This window comes from Vicia villosa, linkage group LG1 (genome assembly GCF_029867415.1).
Source record: "Vicia villosa cultivar HV-30 ecotype Madison, WI linkage group LG1, Vvil1.0, whole genome shotgun sequence".
Classification (NCBI taxonomy): Eukaryota; Viridiplantae; Streptophyta; class Magnoliopsida; order Fabales; family Fabaceae; genus Vicia; species Vicia villosa.
The window spans coordinates 52,551,007-52,574,918 of NC_081180.1; the positions used below are offsets into that span (position 1 = coordinate 52,551,007).

The 23,912-nt window shown below is 32.2% G+C and overlaps 3 protein-coding genes across 3 annotated transcripts; all 3 read left to right on the plus strand.

Annotated features, from left to right (window-relative positions):
• Positions 1-1,825: 1,825 nt before the first annotated feature.
• Positions 1,826-2,524, plus strand: LOC131606241 (14 kDa proline-rich protein DC2.15-like). The gene has a single exon (XM_058878502.1). The coding sequence runs from the start codon at positions 1,880-1,882 to the stop codon at positions 2,258-2,260; it is 381 nt and encodes a 126-aa protein (XP_058734485.1). The 5' UTR covers positions 1,826-1,879; the 3' UTR covers positions 2,261-2,524.
• Positions 2,525-11,088: 8,564 nt separating this feature from the next.
• On the plus strand, positions 11,089-11,826 carry LOC131606253 (14 kDa proline-rich protein DC2.15-like). The gene has a single exon (XM_058878508.1). The coding sequence runs from the start codon at positions 11,177-11,179 to the stop codon at positions 11,555-11,557; it is 381 nt and encodes a 126-aa protein (XP_058734491.1). The 5' UTR covers positions 11,089-11,176; the 3' UTR covers positions 11,558-11,826.
• A 5,259-nt stretch (positions 11,827-17,085) lies between these two features.
• LOC131606261 (36.4 kDa proline-rich protein-like) lies at positions 17,086-17,834 on the plus strand. The gene has a single exon (XM_058878517.1). It carries the CDS (start codon positions 17,146-17,148, stop codon positions 17,716-17,718), a length of 573 nt encoding a protein of 190 aa, XP_058734500.1. The 5' UTR covers positions 17,086-17,145; the 3' UTR covers positions 17,719-17,834.
• Positions 17,835-23,912: the final 6,078 nt, after the last annotated feature.

Consider the following 23,912-nt stretch of genomic DNA (forward strand, 5'->3'; position numbering starts at 1 on the left):
TTAAATATACATGTAAATTTGAAATGAGTTATTTAATTATAAAATGAATAATAATAATAATAATTTAAATTTAATTTGAATATTTGAAAATAAGAATTTCATATCTCAAATAAAGACAATTATTAATTAAAATAAAATGGTTATTTTATTGATAGTGCCCCGTGAGAAAAATAGAAAATTTTGACATTTGAAAATAAGAATTTTGTGTCTCAAATAAGTATAATCTTAATTAAAATAAAATAGGTATTTTGTTCATAGTGATCCGTGGGAAAAATATAAATTTTAACATGTAAAAATATTTTTTTTTTAAATTATGAATAATTTTGACATTTGAAAATAATTTTTTTAATAATTATATTAATTCAATTTATTAAAACTTTGAGAGAAAAAATTAAAATGAAAGTGAAAATATTGGAGAGAAAATTGTAAGAGAGAGAGAAAAGTAAATAGAAATGAAATGAAAAATAAATGTGGAGAGAGAAGTGAGATAGAATAAAAGTAATATTATAAGAGGATGAAATTTGAAGGAGGGAGAATGAATGGAAGATAGGTGGCAAAAGTGGGTTGAATGTGGGGTGAATAAAATGAGTTGATTATGAAATGACAAAAATAACCTTTTAGCTTTGAAAATTATTTTTAAGAAAATGGCATAATTGGTAGTGTGGTGGACTTTAACTTTAATTGCTTGATAGTAGATGACTATTTTTTTTCACTATTTTGACACATTATCGCCACTTGCATTGGCGAATTGTAAACTGTGGGGTTGAAAATCCGCACAAATATATTTTTTTAAGCAAGTAGCCACTTGCATTGGCGACTACACTTAAATTTTTTTTTTGTTTAAATTGTGGATGTTCAAAACCGCCGCAAATTTAAAAAAAAATTAAAATTTTAAATGAAGTCGCCAATGCAAGTGGCGACTTGCCTTAAGAAAAATATTTGCGGAGGTTTTAAACTGCCACAGTTTACAATTCGCCAATGCAAATGGCGATAATGTGTTACAATAGTGAAAAAATTGTTATTTATGTAATTAATTTGAAAGTTTGACTATATGTGAAATTTTTTTGAAAAATTTAGTTATTTAAAAAATAAATTCACATGAAGTTTAATTTCTTTTAACGCTTCGATCAGATAGTAGTTTTTACTTTGTGGTTCTTCTATTTTTTTATTGTTTCGCGCAAGTTTACTCCTTGGTTCACAGTTTTGTTGGTTTAGAGCACAATTGATGCTATTTGTTTTTGCATGCGAACTGAGATTAATAGAGATGCACTTACACAATTATTTAATGAGAATATATAAATCTAATATGTTGGGTAAGTAATGTAAAAATTTTAATTTATTTTGGTAGAATACATTATCATTGGTTGATAGTTAGTTATAATGTGGGTGCATCATTCTTTTTTGGGTCTTGCTAACCAGTGTCCTCAGGGCAATGGTTAAGCATTCAAAAAAATATGTTATAGAAAATTTAATATTTCAATTATCAAGTCATTAAATACGCAGCTTACAGAGATAAATTTACTATTTTAAAATCTTAACCATTGCCCTAAGAGCACTGGTTAGCATCTCTTTTTTTTTTTTCATGAATTTTTGTGATTTTGTGATTTATTTTAATATATAATTTTTGCTTTGTATTTAAAAAATTAATTATATATTTTGTTTTATAAATTTTAAATATTTTTTTTTTCAAATTTGTAATGATAATATTTAGAATCTTCATTCTTGCAAATAATAATTTAAATTCTTAGAAAGCAAAGAAAATCACCAGTCCTTTCCCTATAAAACCACCTTTTATTCCTCTTAAACATCATCACACTCACACAAAACCAAAGTGATTTAGAGTATTAGAAACTAAAAGTAAATATTTTCCCACTTTCAAATGGCTTCCAAGGTTGCTATAATCCTTGCCCTCAACATTCTCTTTTTCACTGTTGTAACCTCCAATTTTGTTCCATGTCCTCCACCATCCTCAAAAGATCACAAACATTCACATCCAAAAAAACCAACTTGTCCTAGAGACACAATTAAGCTTGGTGTGTGTGCTGATATACTAGGTTTAATAAATGTTGAACTTGGTAAAGCACCAAAGACACCATGCTGTTCTCTCATTGGTGGTCTTGCTAATCTTGAAGCTGCTGTCTGTCTTTGCACTGCTCTTAAGGCTAATATCTTAGGCATTAACCTTAATCTTCCCATTAATTTGAGTTTGATACTTGGTTACTGTGGAAAGGGAGTTCCAAAAGAGTTCGTTTGCGCTTAATTGATACACACAAATCAATTAATATGGTTTTGTTGTGTCACTATATTCGTTATTCTTCATTTGGTGTGTGGATTTTGCACTTTCTTAGCTAGTGCATTCTCACAATTGTTATTTGTTTATGTCAATGAACATTTGTTCATACTTGATTATTTTTATCATTTTTGTTGTGATGGTTGGAAGTTGAAGCAACTCCTTCTATTAATATGATGTGTTGAGTTGAATTGGGGTGTTTTGGCCTATCATATCCCATGTACTTTTTTTTTTTAATAAAGAAGTATTTTGCTTGTTGTCAAAAAAAAAAAAACTACTAACCAAAAAGTTTAATCAAGGGAATTTTATAGATGAGAATAGTGACAATTTATACATGATAAAAAATTCTTGTCCATTTCATTGTATTTTCTTTAATCGTGCGTTTTCATTTTTTAGCCAAATATCTAATTGATGCTGATGTGTTACATAGTTAAAAATGCAGAACTTTTTCATTTCATCCTACTGGCACATCTAAAATAAGAATTGTTTTATCCAATTTTTGAATCTCAAGGAATCCCTATATTGTTGTCTTTTTTATTTATTAATTTTCTTATTTATACCATCGTAATTTAGAATAAGATAGGAATTAAACCTCTATTATTATGTCTAATCTATAAGAATAATAAAATGTACTCCCTCCGGTCTCAAATATAAGCAAAATTTTTTTTCCATGGTCTTAAATATAAGCAAAAAAAAAATCAATATTTATTACATTCAATGTCACTATTCCAAATATACGCTACAATTTTTTACCTTTTAAATGTTTGCAACAATTTCCAAAGCAAAAAATAGAGGTAGAATTAGAAAGAGAGTAAGAATTAAATGCATTGAGACATTCTTCTTAAAGAGTGAGGTTTTTTGTAAATTTACTTATATTTGAGACCGGAGGGAGTACATACAAACATTTCTTTAATATATGGTGTTGTCCAAGTTTAGATTACTTTTTTATGAATTTGAATCCTCACGATTTTTAAAGTCGGCGGACTTTCCTCTTACCAAAAATTTCATTGATGTCAATATTGATATGTAGAATGGAACTCTATCTTTATTTTTTTTTCTAATTAACGGTTAATTAGACAAGCACCATATGAGTCCAATCATACATACATTCGACGATCATCACGTCAGATTATAACATCAACATGACTTTCGTACTATGTAATGACAACTCATGATGCATATTGTCTTTTAGCAGAAGAACTGGAGCCATCAATCTTTCAGGAGGTTGAAAAAAGCTCAAATGCTTCTCAGTGGATAGCAGCAATGCATGAAAAAATGGAAGCCTTGCATAGAAACAAAACATGGGAACTTGTTTAACTTCCAAAGGGTCGAAAAGCCATCGGGAACAAATGGGTATGCAAGATCAAACGAGAAGGTAATGATCAAGTAGATCGATATCGTGCAAGATTGGTGCTTAAAGGGTCTGTTCAGAAAAAAGGTGTTGATTTCAATGAAATATTCTCTCCAGTTGTTAGACTCATTACAACCACAATAGTTTTGGTTATGTGTGCTGCATTTGATTTACATCTTGAACAAATAGATGTAAAAACTACTTTTCTTCATGTAAAGTGTTGAAACACTTTTATATGATAAGTATTTGCTTTATCGTTTTTATAAGGATTGATGCGATATTACCGCCAAATTTTCCGTTTGCATTTTATTGCTAATTTTTTTTCAAGGATATTGATATTAACAAAAATTAAGAGTATCAGGATAAATTTGGAGGGTCGAAAAAGATTCTTCAAAATTTGCAATAACTAATCATATATTTATTTTCGTAAGCTCAACTATTATCTTGAAGCCCCTAAAGATTGAAAAGCATGTGCAGTGGACCTGCTTGTACATTTATAGGACCAACCCCCCAACATGATGTATCTGTGATGGGAAAAATAAAAATAGAAATAAAGAAGAAAAGCTAAGACAGAGAGAGTTAAGAAAAGTATGGATGGTCAATCACAATTACAAGTTTACTATATGTTACCATTCATATGAATAATGTTTCATATGTTTGTATTTTTCTGGCTAAGTGACAAATGCTTTGCAGCTTTCACATCATCAGCACATGATTTTCAGATATCAGCTGTATTATTAATTAATCACGTTTTAGAACAAAAAGATTTCAAATCAACCCAAACAAATTAAAAAACCATTATTTTAAACTAGAATTAGGGATGGTTTACTTCATACATGACGATTACTTTAGGGTAAAGTTAATTAAGAATAGATAAGGTAGTATAGAGTTGAAAACATTGATAATTTAATGCATATTCGACAACGGGATTTGAGTTGTAAGAAGCAAATACAGAGTAATAAGAACAAATCTTGAAGCCTCGTGAGTCCATTTTCAATAATAAATGAAAAATGACAAACACAAGCAATGATATCAAATTATATATTTTTTATTTCGTATCTCCTTGCTTAATTTATTATATATTAATTATATTTCATTATATTATTATATTTTGTAATGATAATAAAAATAGTAAAATAAATTATAGTATATTAATTATAACTTATTGTATGAATCAGACACATAATAATTTTTTACTGATCAGTTAGATAAAAACTAAACAATTGATATTTTTCAAATTTTAGTAGATTTGAAACAATTAATAAAATAAATGCTTCTAAGTTGAATAGATTCAAACTTAAATCATGAAGGAATCACTTTCTTTATAGTGTTTGAAACAGTCTCAAACGTTTTAGTGTCAACATATAGAAATTCTAAAGATAACTCAACTTACTTCGAGTTTGCACAGAACCGATGAAAACTAAAATATATGAAAGATGAAATCAAGAATTATTATTGAAGAGGCTGCTCTTTTGTAATTTGATATTTCGAATCTGCAATGATCAATTTATAGGTCAAATTATAGTATTGTTTCACAAGGTTGTGACCTTTGATAAAACAAACCCTTTCAGCAACACTTTTACTAAATGTTGTAATATTTTACCTGCAGCAACACTTGGTTATTTGTATTTTACAACACTTCATGAAGTGTTGCCTATTTTCGAATTCAAAGTTTAAACTTAAGCAACGACCATAAAAAATAAGAGTAACTACCTTCGCCATATATGGCGGCTTGCTGCCACTAGCGAACCAAATGTTGGCCGCCAGAGCGTCACCGTATAACGCCGCGAGTAGCCCGATTGTTTTGACGCGTCGTGCTAAAGAGTCACCTACAATTAGAGCTGTTAAAAAAAAATCCAAGAACTGAACCAACACGCCGAACTGAACCGAACTAAAGTCAAAATAACCGAGCAGTTATGTTTGGATAGTGAACCAAATCACTATGCACAAATAATTCTAGAACCGAACCGTAACTGAAACTGAACCTGAACCTAAACTGAAAATGAAAAATACTTAAAACAAGTTAAATTTTATAAAAAATTTGAAAATTGCTTAACGGTTCGGTTTAGAAATAATTGTCTTCTAACAGTTTGGTACGGTTCGGAATTTCGAAATGGTATACCAAGCCATTAATTTTGGTTCAGTTCAGTTCTTAGTAAATTGAAACGATTCAGTTCAAGTGAATTTTTACTATGGTTTAATTCAGTACGATTCAGTTTTTCACACGAACCATACCATGAACAACCCTACCTACAAGCCGCCACAAGCGCCTCTACGCCCACACACCCTTGGATTCGGTCCCATAGTCGAAGTCGGTGTCACCAATGACTACACCAACGAGGGAGTGTGTGGAGGAGACAACTAGCATAAGGCTTGCGACCACCATACTTGTCCAAATGGTACATTATTCTCTTTAGCTCTTTTGTTGAATTAATGAATGTAACTCCTTATAAAAGCTATCAAAGTGAGTGATACTTTCTATGTGAGACTATTTCCCATGCATTAACTATTCATTTGTTCACTTGCATGATTTCTTGTCATTCTGGAACACACTCGTGGACATTTATTGTTATCAATTTATTAGCCTGATATTTTCGATTCAAGCAGATTCAACAAGAGTGGAGGTGTGAATTAAAACATTAGCTAAACACAACTAACTGAAGCATGTTTTCGACACCAAGATTGCAAGTATCCGAAAAGAAACAAATTGAATAATTATCGACAGGGACAGTTGGACGACTTGAAGAAGTTGTTTCGATAGAAGCAGTTAGAACATTTAAGGACAGTTATCGACGTTGGTAGAAGTTTGCAACATTTCAAGAACTTAAGAAACATGGAAGCAAAACAGAGGATAAAAGGCCACATAATGGTGTACGTGTCGAATGCTGGGGAGTTGATCGTTGTCGATGATTATAAATGTATGTAGTATATAAGTAGTTTCCGTCTTTCTGGCAAGGGTTCGTATTTTTCATTTTTGTTCTCTATAGAATTCAAACATCCAAGTTACAGAGATACTAGACGTGTGAGAAATGTATGAGTTTTTGTCCCACTTCTAACTTAAGAATTTCCTTCAATATTTCGAATAATGATTGGCTAAAATTAAAATTTTGGAGAATCCAACAGGAACGATAGATCGAAAAATTAAATACAAGGTATTAAGTTATGTGATTTTAGGAACGAATTGTTTAAAAAGACTCCTGAAGGAATCTTGTTAAAAGGCCTTAGTGAGAGTGAATCTCATTTGGAAATTTTTTATGCTCATAGTGGATCATGTGGCACTCATCAAGAAGGCCAAAAAATGAAATGACTTCTATTTTGACATGGGTTATATTGGCCAACTTTGTTGAAAGATTGTATTGAATTTTCCAAAGGTTGCCAAAAGTGTAAGAAACATGCAAGTATTCAACATGTTCCTCCAAGTGAGTTGCATTCGATTGTCAAACATTGGCCATTTAGAATTTGGGTGTTAGATTTAATTGGTGAAGTTCGAACTACATCATCCAAAATTCATAGGTACATTTTGGTTGGTATAGATTATTTTACCAAGTGGGTTGAAGTTGTCTCTTTGATCAATGTTGATTAGGAAGTAGTAATTAATTATATTCATAATCACATCATTTACAGGTTTGGAAATCTTGAAACTTTAACCACTGATCAAGGTACAATTTTAACATCTACTCCCTATTAAGCCCATGAAAATGGCCACGTCGAAGCAGCTAATAAAATTATAATTGGCCTAATTAAGAAGCATGTGGGTCAAAAGATAAGGAATTGGCATAAGACTTTATACCAAGTACTATGGGCTTGTCAAAATTCCACTCAAGAGGCAACTAATTCCATTCCATTTTGACTAACATTTGGTCGTGATGCAGTTTTACCTATCAAAATTTATTTACAATTAACTAGGATTCAAAGACAAGTTGAAATTCCTTTTGTCCATTATTGGAACATGACGTTGGACGAATTAGTTGATTCAGGTGAGGAAATATTAGATGCTATAAATATTATAAGATAAAGAGAACGAATAGCTAAGGCTTACAATAAGAAAGTTAAGTCGAAAGCCTTTACTGTTGGTACGTTTGGAAAGTTAATTTACATATGGATCAAAAAGATAGGACTTTAGGTAAATGGTCACCAAATTGGGAAGGTGCATTTCAAATTAGCCTGGTGTTTTTTGAACAATGCCTATGAAATTGAATAATTGACCCATAAAGGTCGTATTTTGAGAATAAATGGTAAGTACTTAAAAAAGTACAAGCCTATGTTGCAAAATGTTCGAATAGTATAAGAATATTACATAGAGAAAGAAAATGCTAAAAAGGATTTAAAATTAAAGGATTCCAAAATGGAAAATTGTTATGAATATAGTTACACAAAAAAAACAAGAAGTCAAAAAATCTAAAACAGAAAGTTAGCCTTAATTTTTTCAAAATGTTTCTTGGCGAGTCTGATTTTGGTGTCGTTCATGGAATCTTCAAACTTTAGTTTTTGAACTTTCTCATCCAACACGTAAGTATCCTTAGCATATTGAAGACCAATGTTGGCTTTATGAACCATTTTTTCTCCAATATGAGCCAGTCTTAAGGTTTTGCTATCAGATTTCTTTTGTTTCTCTTCTCCGGTCTTTCGTTGCAGCTCCTCCACCTATTTCGTCTAACTTGAAATATATGCAGTGAAAATTGTCACCTGACCCTTATTCCCTTTAGCACGCGCTTCCAGCTCATTAATTCGACCTTGAGATTGAGTAACTAAGGTCCATTGTTGAGACATAGCATCATTCTTTGGTTTGAGTTTGTTGGCATACTCTTTCTTCATTTCAATGTTCTGAATGGTTTGATCAAGAAATGGCTCAAACTCGAGGATAAAACAAATAATGGAATTAGGTGAATCTGGATTATTGAGTTGTTTCAACATGGTCTTCATATCAGAGACAACAACAGGGTTGTCTTCAATGGTCTGAAATAGATCCAAATCGAAACCCTTTACTTTACGTTGTTGAACCAGCACAACAAAAGAGTTACCATAAGTCTCATTTCCTGAAGTAGTTGAAGAGATTTGATATTTTCAACTGAAATACCTCAACTGGACATAAGCATCTTCAAGGCTTCTACAGGGTTCCTCTATTTTATGGACTATAGTTCTTCTCGTCTAAGAGAAGTGTTAAAAGTTTTGGATGAAGAGTCTACAGTTGTAGAATGAGTGATAGTAGTTGTAGTTGAGAGAGGATGCTCATTGGCTGCTGGCAAGATTGTTGAAGTATGAATAACTTGTGGTTGTTCTTTTTCAACAACAGCAGATTGAGGTTCTCTTTGGCCATGATCTTTTTAGGTTTGACCAACATATAGATCCACTTTTGTTTGAGAAACATTTCGGTCCTTAGACAATTTATCAACGTGCTCTAGGCTTTCTGGTGTTCGAATAATGTTACCTGGACCAATTGACTGAGGGTCAGAGTTATGACCCTCTCTGAACCAGTTGATTGTTGTTTATGATCTTGGACTTTTGGAGGTGATTGGTGTTTAGAATATTGGCTCTCTGGAGTGAACTATTATGGAAGATTTCGATCTTCGACCACTTCTTTTGGTTGCTCGACAGCTGTTTCCTCGACTAGATTGCCAAGAGTTAGTTCTGATATAACAGAAATAGAAATTTCCTATAAAGAAGAGAGAAGTCAAATGATGTAATAGAATTATGAGATGTAAATTGAAAAGGATATATATATATATATATATATATATATATATATATATATATATATATATATATATATATATATATATATATATGAAACCTAAAGTACCAGGGAAGTCCTAAAGTCAGGGCTTGAGTCTGCACTCTATGAACTTCCTTAAGTAGTAGGCTGCCTTTGGCAATTTATTTTATTGCGGGTTAATTGAGGTTCTCCTTCTTCTTTCCATATTCTTCTTCATCATCATCAATATTGACAACAAATTCCGTCATTGATTTCTTTGGTGAACAAGCCTCAAGAGCCTGAGGTTTTTTTCTTCTTAACTTGTCGAAATTCTAGAGCCTCTTAACAAAAATATTTTTCTTTTTAGAGTATCAGAACTATGAGGCTGCAATTTTATCTAGCCAATTACTCCATATTTGGGAGGTGTGGGTCGAGTGAAAACCTCACTTTCATCACTTTCATTAGTGGCCTCGACTTCTTTGGTTTCTTCTTGAACTATTTGTTCAAATTATAGCATTTAGAATCTTTAGTATAATAAAGAGTTAAATGTGAAGAATGATAAGAGAGTCTGTGAGTAGTTAGGACATGTGTTCCTTCACTATCAAGAACGACTACTAATTTATCTTCCCGTGCCTTCTTTTGAGTGGATGTGGCAGTAGTATAACCACTTCGACTCTAGAAAAAGAACAAAGATAAGCAAGGGATAAAAGAAAGACATATTGTGAAAAGAAAGAGCAAAGGTTTAGAACATATATTTGTTTTGTTTCTTTTAGTTGGTCGAATTCTTTACCATCATTGACTGCTTCGACTTCCTTCTTTTTCTACCTTTTTAGAATAAGAGGAAGAGATGGAATTTTTAACGTATTAAATAATATGAACATAAAGGAAGAATTAGTGGATTTTTAAGAATCCCTTTATTTCACCTTTTAAGCCAATGAATAGAATTCTGACATGTTCAATATCAACATTGAGAGGTCCTCGTTAATTATGTGTCTAATACTTAGTCAAAACTACTCATTGAGTAGATTTTTTAAAATCATTTTCTAAGGCCATCAAAGACCCACAAAGGTATATTCTTTAAAAATTTAAAATGATATGATAATTTTCAATTGATAGATTTATTTTTACTAAAACTACGAGTATCAGACTCAAGTACATGTACTTAGGTATCCATAGAACACGGATACATACATAAAGATTAGTGCTCACGCAAGTATGGACTCAGATACGAAGATTTTTTCTAACATCAAATATGAGAATGAATGTTATAATACCCTACCAGATCGTACCCATTATCAACCCTAAGTTCAAGACACTTAAGAAGAGTGTCTCATCCCTACCAAGAGCCCAAAGCTCCCTGCATTCCATGTATAAATTAATCTCTACACATTGTTTTTTATTTTAGTTTCAATTAACTAGTTTTAATTAACTAGTGTCAATTAACTAGTTTTAATTAACTAATCAAAATAATGAAAACTTCATAACAACTTGTTTTTTATACTTAAGAAATGAATTAATTTAGTTAAAATGACAAGCTACAAATTGCAAATTATATAGCAGATAGTTCCAAATTTGACCATATAGTATACTGCATTCCCTAAAATTTAGAGCATATGTCTGCCAGCTAGTTCTCATGACTAAACAAGTTTCCACCCAATGGGCTCACTCAGTTTGTCACATGGGCATCCAAATAAACCAATTATTTAAACCATAAAATTACCAACAAATTCACCAATCTTTCCCTATAAAACCCATCTCTTACTCCTCTCAAACATCATCACTCACACACCAAACCAAAGTGATCAAGAGTATTAGTAACTAAAACTCATTTTCCAAGTTCCAAATGGCTTCCAAGGTTGCTATAATCCTTGCTCTCAACATCCTCTTTTTCACTGCTGTAACCTCCAACTATGTTCCATGTCCACCACCACCCACAAATGATCACAACCACTCACATCCAAAGAACCCAACATGTCCTAGAGACACAATTAAGTTTGGTGTGTGTGCTGATGTATTAGGTTTGATTAATGTTGAACTTGGTAAGCCACCAAAGACACCATGCTGTTCTCTCATTGATGGTCTTGCTAATCTTGAAGCTGCTGTCTGTCTTTGCACTGCTCTTAAGGCTAATGTCTTAGGCATTAACCTTAACCTTCCCATTAATCTGAGCTTGATACTTAATTACTGTGGAAAGGGAGTTCCAAAGAAGTTCGTTTGCGCTTAATTAATAAACACTGCTTGTGTTATGTCACTATATTCGTTATTCTTCATATGGTGTGTGGATTTGTTTTTGCCAAATGAACACTTCGTTCATACTTGATTTATTTGTTGTTATTACTATATAATTATTGTTGTGAATCTGTGATGGTTGGAAATTGAAGAAACTTTGTATTCTTTTTCAGCTTCACTAGTGATTAGTCTTTTGTATTCCATGTAAGTGAAACTTCTTGTATTGATAAAATTCTTATTTAAGATTGGGGTGTTTTGACCTAAGATGTTCTTTGTTTGCTTATTAAAAAACTAACTTTAGGTTAAACTGAAAAAGAAATAATTGCCAATAGTTTAAAAAAAAAAAAAAACTACATGTGAACCAAGAGATTTAACAACTTTTAAAGTTCTAGTAAGAAAATAACATATAAATTTTACTTTTTAGTATTTAAAGTAATTTAAAATAAAATATTTAGTTAAAAGATTAATATTTACTAATTAGTAGTTAGTAAGGTGTATTAAATGTTGGGACTCAAAAAATTAACGAAGTAATTCCGTTAATCAATATGTAACGACATTTAGAGAGAAATATTTTTAACGTTTGAGTAAATTGGATTAGGAATAAAAACCAGATTTGAACGAATTGTATTCAATGTTATTGGTTTTTTTTTTTTTAAATGGATTGGATCAGTTAATGACTAAAATGGTTTGGATTTTCTGGAAACCAAATTTATGGTTATGGATCACATAAACCGGTAAAAATGCACACCCCTATCCAAAAATGTAGGTTCAGTTCTGAGCACGTATTACCATAGGATAAGGTTTAGGTTATTTTGCAATATTACTGTATATATTTAAATGAGAGGTAAATTTAATATAAGAGTGAAGATTCATTTTGGTCCCTCACAAAAATTACACAAAACATACAATTTTTAAACAATCTCTTAAGTCTTTACCACTAAACTATAATATACATTCATCACAAATAATTTCCAAGATTTTTATTAATATTAAATAATTCAGAATTTAAAATAAAAATTACAAAATTTGTACAAATGAGTCTCGAACCTATGTCCGATAATGATAATCACATTACAATTTCTATTTTCTTAATGATAAATACTTAACTTAATAATTTATAACAAATATTTACTTATTTCAAATAACACCTAAATAAATATTTACTAATTTTAAATAATACACAAATTTAAAAATAAAATTAATAAAATGTAAATCCTCAATATATTTAATCAATTAGAAATAAATTAAATTATATGTAAATGAAATTAAATAACACTCAGATAAATATTTAATTTTTTCAAACTAATTCAAATTAAATAATAATTAATAAAATTAATAGTAATTCAATTAATTGTTATAATATATATTTTTTGGAGTAAAATATATATTTTATTACCAAAAACAGTTAATACAAGCCGATCAACACGATCCAGGCCTCAAAACAAAACAACATAAACTAGTCAACAAACGAAAAAACAAATTAACTAATCTCCAAAGTAGCTAGTTGCACATGGTCTTTGAGGATATTTTTGGTCTGGGCACGCAATATTACAGCAACCTGAATGTGTCTAACAATATCCTTCTTCGGTGCTATTTGTTCATAACACATCGCATTACGAGTTTGCCATATCTGTTAAACGGTTCCTGTAGCATCCATTTTAAGGATATTTCTCCTCCATCCTTTCTTTTGTGTTTCCATAATAATCCAATTGCTCTCATCATTCCAATCTCCATTGGCTCTGTTGTATCCAAGCCAAGTAAGAACCTTTTGCCAAACTCAACCATGTAGTTACAAGCAAAGAATAAGTGTCTTATATTTTCCTGTTGCCCACATAAAACACAATCCATCAGTGATAATTTGAATCTTCCCCAATCTTTATTTGGTAGGGAGGCGCCCCAAAAGGACCATCCACATAGTGAAGCAAGCTTGTGGCCTGGCATAGTTATGGAAAAAGAGCTTTCTCCAGTTTCTAATGGTATCACTGCCTCTGATTTCTTTATACATCTCACTGGTTTTAAAATTCTGCAATTGAACACTTTTCTCCCAATATTCATTAGTCACTACTAGCTCCCTCACCTTGATGGTATTCTTGATCATCCAAGAATGAGTGTCTTTCACTTGCCAATGCATAATGGTCTCTCCTTTCAGATAGTATGCACTAATTCATCTGATCCAAAGCTTGTCAGTTTTCATATGTAAATTCCAGAGCATCTTTATAATAGTGGCTTTATTCCAATCAACCAAGTAGGTGAGGTTCAGACCTCCAGCGTTTTTTGGTTGGCAAACAGCTTCCCACGAAACTAATGCTTTTCTGCCAGTGGCTTTTCCAGACCATAGAAAATTCTTGCAAATATAATCAATTCTTTTAATAACACTTTTAGGCAAAGGAAATACCTGCATCCAATAGCTAGTTATTGATATAAGAGTGCTTTTAACCAATTGTTGTCTTCCAGCATAACTCAGAAAGTTGGAAGACCAATGCTGAATCTTCTCCAACATCCTGTTAATTAGAGGCTGACATTGGTTAATGGTGATTTTCCTTGTTGCAAGAGGAACGCCCAAATACTTGAAAGGGAGATTTTCAATGCCATAGCTAATGTCAGATACAATATTCTGCTTCTAAATTAATTGTTAAAATATTTAATTAATTTAAATTAAATAATCAATTAATTTTTAAATTATTTAGTTAAATCAAATTAAATAGTGATCAATTAGTTTAATAGTAATTTAATTAAATATTAGTTAATTTATTTTTATTTGATTAATTATATTTAAGATTTATATTTTATTAGTTTTATTTTTAAATTTTTGTATTATTTAAAATCAATATTTATTTATTTATTATTTGAAATAAGTGAATGTTTATTTTGAATTATTAACTTAAATATTTATTATTAAAAATATTAACAATAAAAATTAGTTTATCTAATTATAATGTGACTATTATTTAATTTGATTTTGAACGGACTTAAATTCGAGACCCAAGTAATATAAATTTTTGTTTAGAAGAAAAAACACACGTGGCATCTTAAGCAAAATGTTTTATAATGTGTGTCTTTTAGTACTTTATTTTCAAATATATGTGGCATTTTGATAAAAAAAATCAAGTATTAGATTCCATGATATTGATTTTATGTTACAACAAAAAAAACTAATATAATTCGTAGTTGTTCCTACAATCAATCACAAAGTTTTTATTAATTAAAAAATAAAGATAATTGTTTTCTCTTTCATTATAACCACCATCTTATATTTTCAGTTTTTTTATTACCACCAGTTTAGTACGGTTCGAGAGCATTTAATATCAAGTGATTCCAATCCCCTATCAAATTTATTATTTTAAATTTTAACTTAAATTAAAAATAACACCTAATTTATTATTTCTAAGAATAGGAGTATAATTGCTTATTTATGTCAGAACAGAAATAATATCATCACAACTAATCATTCACATACACCCAAAATGTGAACAATTTTTTTTATTTTTATTTTTTGATTTATTTTTCTATTTTTTTTAAAATTACTTTGGTTAATAAAATATTATAATTTGGTTAATGTAATTTATAGTTTGATTAATATATATTTAGGCATAAAAAAATAATTTTAATTTTTTTTATGTTTATAAGGATGTATAAAGATATAAGGGGCAACAACACTCAGGTGCAATGGATAAAGATTTTTTTCCAGAATCATGCCAGACCCCGAGCCTGTTTCACCTTGTGGCTGAGTATACTTGGTCGCCTTCCTACCAAAGATAGACTTGAAAAGATTGAGATTGGAACTGGTGAGCTTTGTTGCTTCTGTAATACGATTGAGTCGTTAAACCATCTATTTTTTGATTGTAGGTATACTCGTAGTATATGGCAAAGAATACTTCAATGGATTGGTTACAATAGAAGATGTAGTCCGTGGGACATGGAGAAGATTTGGCTTGAGAGGGAAACGGTAAAAAAAGGCTGGAAACGTACTTTGCTTAAGATAGTTGCAGCTGAAACAGTTTATCATGTTTGACAGATGAGAAATGATTGTGTTTTCAGCAACACCTCCTACCAGCAGGTCGATCTTGTCACCAAAATCCAGCATATGGTTATCGTGCGTTGCAAGGCAAAGGAGAGTCTTAAGGGAAACATTAATATGGCTTTACTTGATATCCAGTAAAGACTTTTCTGTTGGTTTTTTTGTTCTTTTGGTTTGATTTGTAGCCTGGATCTCTTGATCGGCGTGAACTCTATTGTTTTTTTGTGGTAATAAAGTATTATTTACTCCAAAAAAAAATTAATTATAAAATAAAGTTGGTTAATTGAGTGTTAAAAATTGGTTAATATAGTTTATAATTTGGTTATCGAGTGTTCTGATAACAAACTTTGGTTAATATTATGTATAAGTTTGGTTGATATAGTTCATAACTTGATTAATGAGTTCTCAAACATAAAAAATTAAATAGTAAAATAACATTGGTTAGTTAAGTGTAAAAGTTGGTTAATACATTTATAATTTAGTGTCAAAACATGGTTAATAGTATGTATTTTATTGATTAATATAGTACTGAAAGTGGTTAATAAATTATAAATAAAATAAGTGGTTAATGAGATACATTTTTGTAGTTAATAGAATTGTGAAATTAATTAATGACACAATTTTATATTTGTGTTATAAAATGAATTTTAAAAATAAATATTTTTCAAAAAAAAAGTTATTTTTAAAAATATAATATTATTTTAATAAAAACTACGGTTAATCGTATAAAATACGGTGAACAATATATACGATTGTAGTTATTTGGTGTAAGTAAGAGTGTACAACTAACTATACGAGCAAAATATATACAGGGTAGTTATTTGGTGTAAGTAAGAGTGTACAAATAGCTATATACCATCGCTGATGCCGCCAGAATTTCTCTAAAATTTAGTTCCTTTGTCTAAGGTTTACCTTACTGCATTGAAATGCAAGAGCATGTGATTAGACAAACAAATCTTTTGTTTCTTATATCAGCAACATATATCTACTCAATTGTTGATAACACATTGACAAAATATATACTATGTAGAATTTACCTAATACAAATGATGAATATTAATGTTTATATTGTCCAAACTCTCTTCTTGGCTTACATATATGCTTCTTCCACTCATCATAACGTGTCAAGAAGAATGAGAGAGGTGTCAACCATCTCACCCCCAAGAGGAGAAGAATATTGCAATTTATGTGAAAAAACCAAAGAGATAAAATGCAAAGAAAATGAAATATTATAGCATCATGTTCAGCAAGTTTCAGAACACCATGCATGTACTGTTCACGGATTGTACTGCACAAGAGTCACGGGTTCACTCTCGAAATCACAAACTTACCAACAAAACTCCAAAAACTTCAATTATATCTCTGCACTCAGAAGCCTAGGGATATGTTCTATAACACTGACCATTTTTACATTAGTTATAGCAAGTTAAATCAAATTCAGAACCATCACCGCTTCACTGGTTGATTCCTCATCAAATGCCAGCTATATAAACAACACACTGTAGTAGTAGTATCAAAATCAAAGAAAAGAAACCAAAGTGTGTGCCACATTCACATCATTCACCATGCCATCATCAAAATCAAAAGCTCTATTTTTCATCATCAAGTTATTAATGTTGAATATCATAACACCAGTGATGATACATGCATGTGGTACATGCACACCAAATCCACCACCTCACCACCACCACCACAAACCAAGCCATCCAAAACATCCACCGCATCACGGCGGTGGAAAAGGACGGCCAGTAGTGACTCCTCCTCCTGTTGTTGTCGTGCCACCGATAATAGTCACTCCACCACTGCTCCCACCTCCGACGATCATATATCCTCCACCAACAGTCTCTCCTGTTTTTCCTCCACCAGTAGCTCATCCAACTTGTCCGATCGATGCACTCAAACTTGGAGTTTGTTTGGATGTTCTTGGAGGTCTTGTTCATGTTGGAATTGGAAACCCTGTGGAGAATGAGTGTTGTCCTGTTATTCATGGATTGCTTGATCTCGAAGCTGCTCTTTGTCTTTGTACGGTTATTAGGGCTAAGGTTCTTAATCTCAATATTTTCCTTCCCCTTGCTCTTCAAGTTTTAGTCACTTGTGGGAAAACTCCTCCTCCTGGTTTTGTTTGTCCACCTCTTTAAACTATGAGTAAGCTCTACGTGCATGCATGCTCCATGCATTATCCTTATATACTTAAGTATTATCAAAGTTAATTAGTTGTTTAGTTATTTTCTAGTTAATTGCTCTACTAAATTATGCGTTTTTATCTTCTAATTAGGATTTTCGGGTTGATGTAATCACAAGTATAATTCATAATATGTGTAAGTACTATATTATGTATTACTGTATTATCTCCTTTTCCGGTTTTATCTATTTGTTTCTGTATTAAAATTGGGTACAACTTCTCTATCCATCACAAAAAGTTGGATAATGTACCTTCAACCAATCACAAGATCCAATTTAATTTTAAGACATTTAATTAATTATAAAATAGTACAATTATTTGTTGTTTCCAAGACATTTTACACTAAAGATAACTTTACCCAACTTTTTGAGTTGGGTAGATAAGAATTCACCATTAAAATTATATGAGTCCATCAGTCGCAATGGTGGCAATAACATTGCTCATGCGGTAGTTTCTTCAAGTTTTTTTTGTCAAAACACAAAATTTAGAATTAAATTTAAAATCCTAATTTAGGGTATGACAGAAACATTTTGATTTCTGAGCTGGAAGCAAAAGCTTATCCGAGATTTGAAATCTTGACTTTTGATCTGGAAGAGTAGCTTATCTTAGAAACACTTGAGAATCATTTTCTAACGAACATTCAACATTATTCAGAACTCCTGATGTTATTTCAAAAATGGATGGATAGTTCTTTTGAGGTGTGACAGCACTAATTCTAGTGATCTTTTAGATAGGAATCCGTAATCAATCAAAATGTTATATCTCCACACTCAAGAAACTATTAAAGTACAAAATTGTTACATATAAAATATATGTGTTGTTATCATCAAAACTAAAAATTGAATGCATAATCAAATCTTGTTCTTACACTTTGCTCAATCACACTAGAAAGAGACTTCCTTGTCTAAATCAACTGTTCAGGACTTCCTTGCTCAATCACACTAGAAAGAGACTTCTTTGTCTAAACCAAATATTTAATACTTCCTTGTTCAATCAAACTTAAAGAGACTTAAACAAATTCTAAACAAAATGTTTAGAATTACACGTTACAACAAGATGTACGTGATATACAGTCATAGATACAAATAATATAGCACATACAAAGACCTTGGTTCTTGAGATTTCTAAGATATGAAAGTGTAAGAAACTCTCAAGACTATGTGCAGCCACAACAACTGTGTACAGAAGCTAAGAGAGCAAAATTGTTGTTGTTCTTGTTGTGTTTTCTTGATGTATATTTGTGGTGCTTCTTTTGAATCTTCAGATCCTTATATAAAGGGAAAAAAGACGTTGGAATCTTGCTTGCACACGTGTCTTTACTGAAGAAGCAATTTCCAAAAGAGAGACGTTGGAGTTGGTACGATGGGGATCTTCATCTTCTGAATAACTTCTTTATCCATTGTGTCTTTCTCAAGTGAGGAGTGTAACACCCCATATTTTATATTTATTATTTAATTGGATTTATGTAATTATGCGGTGATTAAAATAATAAAATGGAATATGTAGTAATGGGTCAGTGTTGTAGTTAGTGAGAAAGGGGGTGCAAGAAATAAGGCCTTTACTAAAGCTATGTTGTGTTTTTCATAAAACAAGAGTTTTGGAAGAAGAGAAACACAAGTGCATTTGGGAGAACGCAGAGAACGTGAAAGTGCGACAGAGGAGAAGAAGAAGAAGAAGAAGAAGAAGAGAGCTTCAAGGATCCCAAACTCTAAGGTAAGGGGGGACTCTTCCGGTTAACCTCTATTATCGGGTCGTAGGCGTTAGGATTGAAATCGTATACTATTGATTCGATAGAGAATATGTTCTAGGTTGGGGGTTTTGGTATTTAGGTTCAATTTTGTGAACTTTGTGTGATTACTTGTTGGTAGTGATTGCTGATGTTAAAAGTGTTGTTTGATTGATGATATAACTCATATTGCATGTGAAATCCCTCTGTTTTTCGTGTACAATCGTATTGGTTCGATTGGGGGATGTTTGGAGGGATTTAAGATGCTAAAAACTGATTTTTGGGTTGCAGGTATGAGGTAATCGGTTACCGAAAGGGGTGTAACCGATTACCCATTGTAAAAACAGCAAATATGAGTTTTTGAGTCTCAGTAACCGATTACTGGTGTTTGGGTAATCGGTTACCGCTGTACGTTTTTGAAAAATACTTGTTTTTATAAAACTCATAACTTTTGATCCGTAAGTCCGTTTTGGGTGCCGTTCGAAGCTTTACGAAGCTAATGAAATGCTCTTTATGATTAAAATAAATTAATTAGCACTAGAAAATTTAATTATTATGTGATTTTGAAAATGATGTGTAATTGTATCTGTGTATGTCGTGTATTAATGTTATTTAAGAATAACATGTATGGAGATTGTGTATTATGTGCTAATTGTGATACATGGAATTGATGAATGATAATCTCCATGTATTGTTGTGATTGTTACATGATGAATGTATGCTATGTTAGAACAAGATTTGTTCTGATCAATTATCTTAGTTTTGATGATAACAATAATATGAACTTTGCTTAAGATAATATGGTACTCTAATCCAATGCAATTTCCTTTTCAGGAAATATATAAAGAGTATGCATAATTCAGCGCTCAGAAGCTTTGTCTCAAAGGGTTCAGCATGCAACATCAGAACATGGTCTGGCAAGACATCAGAAGATGGTCGAAGCAGAATCAGAACATGGGTCTATGGAAGCATCAGAAGAACATGAGATCAGAAGCACTGAAGTTCTGATGGTATCACGCTCAGAAGCACTTCAAGGTCAGAAGATCAGAAGATCAGAAGATGCTTTGCACCAAGCTGTTTGACTCTGATGATATTCAAACGTTGTATTCACAAACATCAGATCAGAAGGAAGTACAAGTGGCAGGCTACGCTGACTGACAAAAGGAACGTTAGAAGCTATTAAAGGCAACGTCAGTAGACACAGCGTGAACAAGGCTCGAGGTAGTTGACAAAAGCGTATAACATTAAATGCGATGCTGTACAGAACACGCAAAGCATTAAATGCACTCAACGGTCATCTTCTCCAACGCCTATATATATGAAGTTCTGATGAGAAGCAAGGTTAACGATTCTGAACAAAACAACTCATATTAACTTGCTGAAACTCTGTTCTATTCAAAGCTCAGAATCTTCATCTTCATCAAAGCTCACTACATTGCTGTTGTAATATATTAGTGAGATTAAGCTTAAACGTTAAGAGAAATATCACAGTTTGTGATTATAGCTTTTAAGAAGCAATTGTAATACTCTTAGAATTGATTACATTAAGTTGTAAGGAACTAGAGTGATCGTGTGGATCAGAATACTCTAGGAAGTCTTAGAGGTTATCTAAGCAGGTTGTAACTAGAGTGATCGTGTGGATCAGAATACTCTAGAAAGTCTTAGAGGGTATCTAAGCAGTTGTTCCTGGAGTGATCAGTGTGTGATCAGAAGACTCTGGAAGACTTAGTTGCTGACTAAGTGGAGAACCATTGTAATCCGTGCGATTAGTGGATTAAATCCTCAGTTGAGGTAAATCATCTCTGCGGGGGTGGACTGGAGTAGTTTAGTTAACAACGAACCAGGATAAAAATAACTGTGCAATTTATTTTTATCGGTCAAGTTTTTAAAGCTACACTTATTCAAACCCCCCCTTTCTAAGTGTTTTTCTATCCTTCAATTGGCATCAGAGCGCCGGTTCTAAGGTGCAAGCACTTAACCGTGTTTAGAAAAGATTCAGGAAGAGAAAAACGCTTCAGTAAAAGATGGCTGATGAAACTGCAAAGTCTACATCTACATCTGGCTCTGCTGAGCAACACAACGGTAACAATGGTTATACTAGACCGCCGGTATTTGATGGTGAAAACTTTGAATACTGGAAAGATAAACTGGAAAGTTACTTTCTTGGTCTAGATGGTGATCTATGGGATCTTCTGATGGATGGTTACAAACATCCGGTAAATGCCAGTGGCGTAAAGCTGACAAGGCAAGAAATGAGTGATGATCAGAAGAAGCTTTTCAGGAATCATCATAAATGCAGAACTGTTTTGCTGAATGCTATCTCTCATGCTGAGTATGAGAAGATATCTAACAGGGAAACGGCCTATGACATATATGAGTCCTTGAAAATGACTCATGAAGGAAATGCTCAAGTCAAGGAGACTAAAGCTCTCGCTTTAATCCAGAAGTATGAAGCCTTCAAGATGGAGGATGATGAAGACATTGAAAAGATGTTTTCAAGATTTCAAACTCTTACTGCTGGATTGAGAGTTCTTGACAAGGGATATACCAAGGCTGATCACGTAAAGAAGATCATCAGAAGCTTACCCAGAAGATGGGGTCCTATGGTGACTGCATTTAAGATTGCGAAGAATCTAAATGAAGTCTCTTTGGAAGAGCTGATCAGTGCCCTGAGGAGTCATGAAATTGAACTGGATGCAAACGAGCCTCAAAAGAAAGGTAAGTCTATTGCATTAAAATCCAATATCAAGAAATGCACTAACGCTTTTCAGGCTAGAGAAGAAGATTCTGAAGAATCAGAATCCGAAGAAGAAGATGAACTGTCCTTGATCTCCAGAAGGCTAAATCAACTCTGGAAGAACAAGCAAAGGAAGTTCAGAGGCGTCAGAAGTTCAAAGAAATTTGAACGTGGAGAATCTTCTGATGACAGAAGATTTGACAAGAAGAAGGTCATGTGCTATGAATGCAATGAGCCTGGACACTTCAAGAATGAATGTCCAAAACTTCTGAAAGAAAATCCCAAGAAGAAGTTTCATAAGAAGAAAGGTCTTATGGCAACCTGGGATGAGTCAGAAGATGATTCAGACTCTGAAGATGAGCAGGCTAACTGTGCGCTGATGGCGACAGAAGATGACGGATCAGAATCTACATCAGAATCAGATTCTGAAGAGGTATTTTCTGAACTTACTAGAGATGAGTTAGTTTCCAGTCTAACAGAACTTCTGGAATTCAAGTCTCAGATTAGTCTCAAATACAAAAAGCTGAAAAAGCTATTTGAATTTGAAACAAAGAAGCTTGAGTTGGAGAATTCTGAATTAAAAGAAAAACTTTTAAAATTATCCAATAATGTTGGATCTCCTTCTGATTCAGAAAAATCCACTCCTAGTCTAAACCATATTCTGAAAGAATATGATTTAAGTTTCAGGAAGTTCTTATCTAGAAGTATTGGCAGAAGTCAGCTAGCTTCTATGATATATGCTGTGTCTGGAAACAAAAGAGTCGGCATTGGTTTTGAGGGTGAAACCCCATACAAACTTGAACCTGTTGATAAGATGAAAATCACATACAAGCCATTGTATGATCAGTTCAAGTATGGCCACTCACATGATATTAGGCACACTTCACATGCTCAAAGTTTTCACATTACACACACTAAGAAGCATGTGACACAACCTAGGAAATATCATGAAACTCACATTAAGAATTATCATGCTGTTCCTCCTATTGCTTACAATGTTAAACCCAAGTTCAATCAGAACTTGAGGAGAACTAACAAGAAAGGACCCAAGAAGATGTGGGTACCAAAGAAAAAGACTATTTCTTTTGCAGATTCTCTTGGCGACAAAGAAGATAAAAGTCAACATGTCATGTCACCTGGACTCAACTTGGTCTCAACACTTGAAGGGAAGAAGGACTGTCTTCCAAGTTCTGGTACTTAAATCTGTTGAAGAAACTATGTTTGTAGGAGATCAGAAAAGAAAGTTTATCAGTCTTGGAACCATCTGTTTTGTTTGTTTCTAAAGCAATGGTGTTTCGTTCTTGATTATTCTGAATGCTCTAAATGCTACAGAATATACAATATTGAAACATTGATTGTGGACGAATCAATAAATATCTGGTTTGATGATAAACTTGTTTCTGATGAAACAAAGCAGCTTAAGAATTTCTGCAGATACAGTTTTGTCTTATCAGAAGCTGCAGAACAAAGAAGTGAATCTCCAGAAGCTGTGTATATCAGAAGTAATGGATCAGAAGATCATTCAGATTTACATCAGCACACTTCAGAAGGAGTGTTTCCAGAAGAGAAACTTGATCAATTCAGAAGCAGTGATCGGAATCAGAAGGCGTAAAGCCTATTGAATATTTCACACCTGTCATCCATTATCTGATGATGAACACGTGTCTGTATGATGTGTACAAAGCGT